Source organism: Gopherus evgoodei, chromosome 2 (assembly GCF_007399415.2).
Source record: "Gopherus evgoodei ecotype Sinaloan lineage chromosome 2, rGopEvg1_v1.p, whole genome shotgun sequence".
NCBI lineage: Eukaryota > Metazoa > Chordata > Testudines > Testudinidae > Gopherus > Gopherus evgoodei.
In genome coordinates this window covers 68,746,715-68,756,869 of record NC_044323.1, presented here as the reverse complement: position 1 = coordinate 68,756,869, position 10,155 = coordinate 68,746,715, and the positions used below count along the sequence as shown (strand labels likewise).

The 10,155-nt window shown below is 42.2% G+C and overlaps 1 protein-coding gene across 3 annotated transcripts in view; it reads left to right on the top strand.

Moving 5' to 3' along the window:
- Positions 1–4,690: 4,690 nt before the first annotated feature.
- The window catches only part of EFHB (EF-hand domain family member B), a 50,835-nt gene continuing 45,370 nt past the window's right edge, over positions 4,691–10,155 (top strand). The window contains exons 1-4 of one of the 3 annotated variants that reach the window (XM_030550925.1): positions 4,691–4,799; positions 5,491–5,553; positions 7,200–7,343; positions 9,244–9,424. In XM_030550925.1, coding sequence (XP_030406785.1) covers positions 4,746–4,799; positions 5,491–5,553; positions 7,200–7,343; positions 9,244–9,424 — 442 coding nt within the window. In that variant the 5' untranslated portion in view covers positions 4,691–4,745. Of the gene's footprint in view, positions 4,800–4,824; positions 4,931–5,490; positions 5,554–7,199; positions 7,344–9,243; positions 9,425–10,155 lie in introns of those variants that run through there. The other 2 variants (XM_030550924.1, XM_030550926.1) reach the window with 2 other exon arrangements.

Here is a 10,155-nt window from a genome sequence, read left to right as displayed (position 1 = left end):
GTCATCCCATGAGCCACTCCAGCAATCCCACAAACTGCTCTGCTCCACTCCACCAGCCATCCTGTGGGCTGCTCCAAGCATTCCGCAAACTCCTCACCTCTGCTTCACTCCAGTCACGGTCTCATGGGCCATTCCAACCATCTCGCAAACTGCTCCGCTGCCAGCGGCTTAGCAATATATCTTCAGGTTCCGCCACTAGTTAACACAGCACTCAATGATTTCTGCTCTTAGTAATTTTAGCTTTTTAGTGATTTCAGCTTGTAGTAAGGGAGCCCTAGTAATAGTGCACCATAGGCCCAAAGTGAATTCAGCACAGCAGCTTGTAATTAGACTCTTAATGAAATCAAATTCAGCTCTGCTATTCAACAGCAGACAGTGGAAATAGTGGCTCCAGCCCTCCAAAAGGAGCACAACACCCAGTACAAATACCTACCCCCCAGCCTCTCTCATGTCACGGGATTTCGAAACCCATATCCCTTGTCTAGCAAGTGCTCTTTACTTGATGGTGAGTCCATCTGTCTTAAAACAGTTCCACTGGCCTTGATTCACATAATCAGATTAACAACACTTTATTCTTCCTGCCCCAATAACAGAGAAACTGGGGATCTCACAGCAGCCAAAGTGACCATTTGGGCAGCTGTGGGCTCATGCTAGTCAGGGTGGGTGTGCCTATGCAAACAAGACCAGTCCCTGAAGTTGTTTTGGACAATTCGCCACAATTCACCACTAGATATCAGGGTAGAGCTCATCCTGACTCCTCTTACACTTGTTTTAACTAGAAACTTGCTGATTGCAGACACAGCTAGGGTCCCCAACTTTCTAATGCACAAAATGCCTTAGCCCAGTAGCACCACCGACCAGACTTTTAATGGCCTGGTCGGCAGTGCTGACCGGAGCTGCCAGGGTCCCTTTTTGGCTGGGCGTTCTGATCGAAAACTGGACACCTGGCAGCCCTAGACACAGCTCTGGTCTGCCTACTCTGAGGCTTTTTGGGGAATTTCTTACCAAAGACTTCAAGTAATGTGGTGTGGGTGCCATATCCATGCAGCGACATGGAGACCATAGCTACTGCAACAGAGAAAGTGACATTGGAAGAGGATTAAATCCAAAGAAACCCACAGAGAAGATGATACTTTAAGTCACGACAGCCACAACTGCCCATGTTCACATAAAGTAGGAGGTGTATTATTGGGCTCATCATTAATAAAAATAAATTTATAAAATAAATGTAGTCGATGGTTTGTTTGTTTGTTTGTTTTGAAAACAGGACATTTCTGGTTTGGAATGAGGGGGATCCATCAGCAGTGAGGAAACAGGCATTTCAGTTTCCTAGTTTTGGAAGGTATGGTAGAGAGTGACCAGGTTATTTTTCTATTTTAAAAAGCATCCATTATTTGGTGCTTATATATAAGAGTCACAAAATCAATTTAAAATATGTTTTCAAGAAATAATCATGTTAAGCACAACACTTTATGATGTGACTGTTTATTTCAAAGTGATCATGGCTCAATTACATTTATGTACCAACAAAATAAAGTCCAAACTATTAACATATATAGGTGTTTTAAAAGACAAAATTTCACAAAGCTGAAAACAATTGTGAGCCAAATCAGGTGGGAGAAAGAATTTAAATAGAAAAATGTGAATGGTAATTGCATAATGATTATGAACATTTTACTACATGCGCAAAAAGCCACAATCCAGAAACAAATCTACTCTAGTTAAAAAACAACCTGTCTTACAAGAGAAGTGAAAGTAGCTATTTTATGTATAGTGAAAGTAGCTATTTTATAATATACACACACAGATGGGAAAAAGGAAGCTAGGAATTATAGAAAATTTATAAGGGAAGCAAAAGGACATAAGGAGGACTCTATGGCCAAGAGAGTTAAGGACAATAAGGAGGAGGTTTTTGGGTTTTTTTAAGTATATTAAGAACACAAGGAATTGTAATAATGGTATTGGTCCCTTGCTAAATGGAAATGATAAAAATGTCAATGATAATGCAAAGGGGTTCAATAAATATTTCTGTTCTGCATTTGGAAAAAAGCCAAAAGATGTATTCATGTCATATGATGATGATGACTGATGATGAAATACTTCCCCTTCCAACAGCAACTAAAGAGGATGTTAACCAGCAGCTAATAACATTGCACATTTTTTAAGTCCCCAGGTCTGGATAACTTGCATCCAAGAGTTCTAAAAAAGAGCAGTCTGAGGAGTTCTCTGGACTATTAAGGTTGATTTTCAATAAGCATTGGAGCACTGGGAAAGTTCCAGAGGACTGAAAGACAGCTAATCTTGTGCTAATATTTCACAAGGGTAAGCAGGAAAACATGGGTAACTATGGGCCTGTCAGCCTGATGCTGATCTCAGGCAAAATAATGGGACAGTTGATACTGGCCTTGATTATTAAAGAATTAAAGGAGAACAGTAGTAATGCTAATCAACCTGCATTTATGGAACTAGATCTTGTCAAACTAATTTGATTTTTTTTAATTACAAAGTGTGGTTGATAAAAGTTATAGAGTTGATGTAATATACTTAGACTTCTGTATGCCATATACTTTTGATTGAGAAACTAGGATACAAAATCAACATGGTGCACATTAAATAGATTAAAAACTGGCTAACCTGATAGGTCTCAAAATGTAACTATAAATAAGGAATAGAATGGATGTTTTTCTAGTGGAGTCCCACAGGGATCAGTTCTTGGCCCTATACTATTTAACGTTTTTATCAGTAGTCTATTTGAATCACTTCAATGAATAAAGGAGTAGTTCATTGTCCATGCCCATTCTTTATGTGGTTTCTTGAGCAGTGGAACATGTTCTGCTTTATGTGCAAGTAGTCTCAGGTTCAAATCCCAGTAGGTGGCCTCATCGTTGAACCTGCTAGCAAGAATGCCAGTTGTGATAGTGGTTCTTATGTTGTAGTCTGAACATTTATCCACTACGCAGTGGTCTGAGATCACCAGTTTATTTCATATAGGTCAATGCTCTGCTATGAGATGATAATATTTCTGAACACCACAAACCTGGGCCAGATCCCATAACTAAATTCAGTGGGTGAAATCCTGACCTAATCCAAGTTAGTGGCAAAACTCCCGTTGATGTCATCATGGTCAGGATTTCACCCAGTGCACTTTCTATTTATTTAAAACGGTGGTTCTCAAACTTTTGTACTGGTGACGCTTTTCACATAGCAAGCCTCTGAGTGCAACCCCCTGTTATAAACTAAAAAAACCCTTTAAAATATTTTTAACACCATTATAAATCCTGGAGGCAAAGTGGGTTTTGTGGGGAGGCTGACAGCTTGCAACCCCCCATGTAATAACCCCATGACACCCAGTTTGAGAGCCCCTGATTTAAAATTTTCCTCCAAGAGTTTAAAGTTTGCATTGCCAATTTTTTCCCCTTAGGGTCTGATCCAACTTCCATTGTAGTTAATGGGTAGACTTTCATTGTCTTCCATGAAGGTTGGATTGAGCCTTTTGCACTTTTCATTATCCTGTAAGTTTTTTCTTCTTTATTTCGTTTTCACTTCTTTCATTTGTCTCCTTTTTCTCTCTCCATTTTTTCTTTCTTCTCTGTAAACTCTTTGCTGAAGGCAATGAGTTCAGCTACTTCACAACATGCAGTTTTTGTTTTGCTTAGGAAGCAACATTTCTATCTGAATGATACTGAATAAATAATAAAACAATAATCAACAATAATAAACCCCTGAGCCATTGTGTAAGAACACAAAATTTCCTCCCCCAAGAGTATCACCTTCTACACAAATTACTAATTTACCCACTCTAGCTCCCAAGAGGCTACTATTTAAAATAAACCCTCTGCAAATGTTTAAAGCTTCCTGAAGGTTTTACTCAACAAGTGCTTGAAACACATCTACCCTAACACCACACTCAGAGTGAGAGCTGAGCTGTAAAACTCAGCAGTCATGCTGGATCAGGGAAGTGAAAGGCAAGATTTTAGGCAGTTTCACTTCCTTGATTTTAGCCCTTGTAAGAGGCGTCAAACTGTGGGATTGGGGATTTAATGACAGTGGTAACATCAAATGCCAAACACTTGCTAAGGGCAGTTTTAGCTATAAAGACCCTGCTGTAACAAAGAACGTCTATTTCCCGCCCTGAAATGAAATATGTTCCAATTTTCTACTGCAGGAGACAAACTCCCGTTGAAATTAATTTGACTCAACAAATACTTGCCATTAAGTGTAGAACGTCATTTCAAATTTGTTTATGTTGCCACCAAATCCGTAGTTTGTCGAAGTTACTCAGGGCATTGGATTGTTTCCCTGTTCTCTTTACATTAGATGCAACAGAAGTGTTATCAGGGAGAGATAGAAACTAGATCCCTCTCCGGTTATTATGCCTTATAATCATAATAAAAGTCACAAGGTTTGGAGGACTAATTAAAAAGAAAGGTTTATTACTATTTCTAGCATCATTGGCAAAATAAAAAAGGAAGAGTAAGAAATATGTACACGTAAACAAAAAAAACGATGATGACATATTTTCTGTAAATAAATGCTTCCTCGTCCTTACTGAAACCTTTCTATACCAAGAAAAAATATTAGACTAATAGTTTAACAGCTCACATTAGAGCCGTCCTCTTCTAAGGTGTTTGCACAGATGATTTGGAAATGCCATGGGGGGGGCAGTGCCGAAGTGGGCAGTGCTGGGGGAGCGGGGGCGGTGCCGAAGGGGGCAGTGGTGCTGGACTCAGTCCGGGCACTGGGGGATGGTCCCCGCCCGCAGCCTGCAGGGGTCGATGCTGGGCCGAGCGCGTTACCAGGTAACCGGAGTAAACATCTCGCCGGGGCGGCCGCCGCCTCTCAGCCTGCCCGGCCCGGCGCCGCCATGGTCGGGGAGCTGCGGCCGGTGTACCGGGGGCGGTTCTTTGACAGGTTTCCCGAGCTGCCAACAGTGAGTGTGTCTGCGTCCGTGTGTCTGCGTCCGTGTGTCGGTCCGTGTGTGTCCCTGTGCGTCCGTGTGTCCCCCGTGTCCGGTTGTCTGTCTGTGTCCATGTGTCTGTCTGTGTCTCTCTCCCGTGTCTGTCTGTTTCTCTCTCCATGTGTTCCTCTGCCTGTGGGCCCTCTGTCTGTGTCCGTCCTTCTGTCCCTGTCTGTCTCCTTCTCCACCCCGCCCCCCCGTAGTTAATCTATAACCCCCCTTCCTCCCACGCTCCAGCACCTCGGGGTTCTCAGGGTGTCCCTCGAGCCAGAGCTCTGCTCACATTTTGGGGACTCGGGGGTCTGTGAGAGGGACTCCCAGCGAGTGATAGTTCCTAGGGCAGAGTCGCTGGGTTTGTATATTCATTTTATTTCTATTTTTTCCCCTCTATTCAAATACGGTTTTGTCATAATGTTGCTAGGGCAGGACCAGGCAAAATTCCCTGCAAGGTTTAAAATGCTGATCCTGCTGGCCAGTCCCTACTACTGGTATGTTCTGTGGTCTCTGCATTATTTTTTGTTTTCATTGTTTAGGCAGGAAAACTGATCCCAACTGGAGATACAGCTGCCAGTTGTCTCACTGAAGTTTTTCCCAGGGTGAGTGTATTAGGTTTGTTGGGACAGTATTTCAGGCACCAAATCACATCTCCTAGCAGAGACATTGAGACATAGGTATAATAAACCAGTTAAGTCTCTGCCCACAGGTTAGCCTGGTTCTCCTCTCAGACTGTCTATGCTAGGGATTTTATGTAACAATTTCCCACTGTTGCTATAACTGGGTCAGCTGGTCTGGTGTTAGCAATATTGGCAGCCCTAGCATAGATCAGGTTCTGCAGCCACTGTTAATTTTAACATGGTTGTCATGTAGCCCGGCTCAGAGCTACAAATAAAAGATAACAATGCTGACAGCCATAGTAGTGACCACCATTGGTAGAACTGAACTGCTAGTAACAACAGGGGAAAATAATGTAAAGTGTAAATAAGGCCTCACTTATACCTGTTTTAAACCAGTGTAAATCAACACATGATACTCCTGATACATAGTGGCGTAACTGAGAGGAGAATCAGGCCTAAGAGATTTTTGCCCATCTCTTCTTTTCTTGAAATGCAAGAACTTAAATAATTTTCCGTGTAGTTCAATACACTATGTCCCATGTGATCTCAGAGATTAGTTGATGCCCTCACAAAACACTGTGCACATTTCTATTTTGGTCATGTCTACTCTATAAAATCCACCATGTTTAAACACCTTTTCCATCCATGGTATAATGTGATTTGGTCTTGCCTGTATGGAGTAGGACCAAACTGTGTTATAAACAGGTTAGGGTACTGTCCTCTATTGCTTATAGAGATACTATTACTCCCCTTGAAGAAGATCATTCTTTCCTTTGAAAAAGCTCTTTTGGTCGATGATCCTGCAAGTGAAGAGGATGATGAGCAGGCTGTACAGGAAAATACCATTGTCATAAACAGATGGTTAAGGGTTAATGCCTTTTTTACCTGTAAAGGGTTAAAAAGTTCACCTAGCCTAGCTGACACCTGACCAGAGGAACCAATGGGGGAACAAGATGTTTCAAAAGGAAGGAGGGAAGTTTTTCCTTTGTTTAGTCAGTTTTCAGTTTCAGCCGGAATGAAAAAGATCAAGGAACCAGCCTCTTATCAGAGTAGTAAGTTTTAGAAAGGAATAAATAGGTTTATGTTTATTTCTTTGTAACCTGTCTTTTATGCAATTAGAGGTAAAATCAAATTGGGTATTTGGGTATTATTTTGTGTAACTAAATTTGTTCCCAGGGGAACATCCTCTGTGTTTTGAATCTGTTGTCTGAGAGAGTAGCTGGCATGCTAATCTCTCCCAGAGGGTTTTCTTTTACCTTTCTTTTCTTTAATTAAAAGCCTTTTTCTTAATACCTGATTGATTTTTCCTTGTTTTAAGATCCAAGGGGTTTGGATCTGCGTTCACCAGGGAATTGGTGAAGTCCCTCAAAACTACCCAGGGAAAAAAAGTAGTGCTTAGGGGATGGTGGCAGCGATACCAGATCTAAGCTGGTAATTAAGATTAGAAGTGTCCATGCAGGTCCCCACATCTGTACTCTAAAGTTCAGAGTGGGGAAGAAACCTTGACAACCATGAAACAGATTAGCTGACATATTCTTCTGATGACAAGCATGTCTCTAATGGGAAGAACAAAGAAAAAGCTAATAAGTCACTATTTCCTGTAAAATTGTTTTTCCGTTGTCTTTCAGCCTATTACACCCCCAGTTGTGAGAAAGTTTCTCAATTCTACAAGTCCAGCTCCTGGTGCTGAAAGAATATTCTATGGCAGAGCAAATGATCCTGATATTGCAGTTCATTTGACACATGGCATTAGCTCCCGGTCTTCACTGAGTGTAAGAATCTGAATCTTTTGTGTGTTTAAAAATAGTCCTGAATAACTTGTATTGATCTGTAACTTGGTTCTGCCCAGTCATAAATGAGCATATATAGCTGCTGTATGAGAAGGTACACATTCCTAATGCACAGGAGAGATGCAGCTAAACCCCCAAGAGGGGAAGGAAGAACCAAATCAGGATCCAAAAGGAGAGAAATACCAGGAAGATAAGAAAATAATGAGGGGAAGGGAGCAAGAAAAGTGAAGAAGAGACTCCCTTTTCCTCAGTGACAAATATCCCACTCCCCTTCCACTACATCCACTTAACAATGACAAATGCTCTAAACATCCTCTCAGCTGCTAACATGTACCTATGACCAACACCTCAATCCCCATATAAAGAATAGAGACAATTCTCCCACTCAGTGGCACAATCTACCCGCCCATACCTTTCAGTTGTTCAACCCTCTTGCTCCCTCCAAACCCCCCTACAATTAATATTATTGTTATCTATGTACACCTCTACCCCGATATAACGCGACCTGATAGAACGCGGGTTCACGTACAACATAGTAAAGCTCTGACACACTGCTCTGAGCAGCGTGTTAAGGGCGTCGGGCCAGGCTGGGGCTAAGGGGTTTGATAAGGGGCAGAGGGTTTCAGGGGTGGTCAGGGGAGCAGGAGCAGTGGGAGGGCACTTTTGGGGGCCCTGCAGTCCCAGAGTGACCCAGGGGATTAGCAGGGGACCAGGAGCAGCCCGCTCTGCTTCCCTCACCCTGGCCCCAGCCGTGTCGCTTGGGGGAGGAGGTCGGAGGAAGAGATCCTCCCTGCACTCACCAGCAGCAGTGGAAGTGGAGCAGCCCGGCCCCAGCCCACTCCACTCCGCCAGCTCCCAGCTTCCTGCCACAGGTGAGTACGGGGGGCATCCTTTCCCCAACCTCCATGCACTCACCTGCAGTGGGAAGCGGAGCGCCACGGCTGGGAGCTGGCTGAGTGGAGCGGGCTGGGGCTGCATCGCTTCACTTCCCACTGCAGGTGAGTGCGGAGGGCGTCCATTCCCCAATCTCCCTGCACTCACTGGCAGCGGGAAGCGGAGCAGCCCAACCCCAGCCAGCTCCTCTCCGCCAGCTCCCAGCCATGGCGCTCCGCTTCCCGCCAGAGGTGAGTGCAGAACCTTTCCCCAGCTGCCCCTCAGCGACACAGCTGGGGCTGGTGCGAGGAAAATGGAGAAGGCTGAAGTCAATCAAAGGAATTTGAACTGTGAAATAAATAGAAAGACATTTAAAAAATAGAGATTTTTATTGAATTCCATTTTACAGTAACAATCTTCATTATTCATTCCAATTTCTAGTTCTTTAACTCTCAGCCCCTCCACACACAACATTTTTACTGCTGTCTCTCTGACTGGTTTCAGAGATAAAATATTGAAGCTGTTAATGAACTGATTTAATACCTCAGAACACTGTTTAGGAGCACTGTTAAATTTACTAATTTTCTTGCTTTTGGTCTTTAAATGATTTTGCTAACTAAAAGTGATACTTTTGATATCCTAGTGTACTCAAGGTGTACACTTAATTTCAGAAATAATGTTTGTGGTATTACATTTTAGAAACTAAGGGCAAAATTCTGCAAATTTTGCAAATTAACAAGTGAAAAACACATATATAAAGAGAATTCTGCATAAAAAATCTATCTAACCTGTAGCTTGGCATTAATTGCTGATGCTAAGTATTAGTAAGTGTATAAGTAAGTCAGTGTACTAGTGTTTTATAGTATATTTGGTGAAAGTAATGCTCATTAAAGCACTCCTACTATTAAATCTTGCTGAGCAGTAGAGAGAGACAATTTTTTTTTTTTGGTTCTGAATTAGAGAGATTATGCTGTGTCTCTGCCACTCATACTATGTGTGATTTCTTCAGGCTGGCTTCTTGACAAATCCACCTAGAAAAACTCGGTTTCAACAAAAAATTGAAGAGAGAAAAGAAGCCCTGTATTTAAGAAATCGCCAAGCACCTCTGGGGAGGTCATATGATCAAACTTCAATGTTACCTAAAGGCATGGATGTGACTGCTACCACTTTTGGAACAACAACCATCAGAGGTAACACACTTAGTGTTAAAACGTATTGCTGTTGATTGAATACATGGTAATTTATCATTTAACATGGGATTTAGGAAGTTACATAAATAATAAGCATTATTCTTTAAAACAATTCCTGTGTAATAGAAAAGAAATACTAATTACAACTGCTAATTACAAAAAAGAGCATATAAGTAATAAAAATGTATTAACTAAAATACTCAAACATCAAGAACACACAGGAAGGGTAGGGATTTCTGTCCCTCCCTAAACTTAGATTTTCTGAAATTGGTGCAGATTTCAGGGATCCACTAGAGGCCAGGATTGATCATACAGAGCAGTGGTTCTCAAAGTTTTTTTTTCGTGGGACACTTGAAAATTGCTGAGGGTCTTGCAGATCACTTAATGATCTTTCCAAATGTTGTTTATGCCATTAGCTAACTATTGTAAAGAGCTTTGGATAAAAGCACTATATAAAAAAAACCTTAATAATTAACAGTTTTTGTTGTACAAATAAAAGCACACAACTCATATTTTAATATCAGTAGTCTTACCTTTCTAATGCGATGGATGTTCCTTCTCTCCCACTGGCACAGCAGCCCTCGAGCTGGGGGGTCTCTCCCTCTTTCCCCTGTTGCGGCAGCCCCCAAGCTGGGGCTGGGAAGGAGGGGGTCTCTCCCCTGCCAATTGCAGCCACAGAGCTGATGCTGGGAAGGAAGGCCATGTCTCCCCAGTAGCCACAGCCCTGGAGC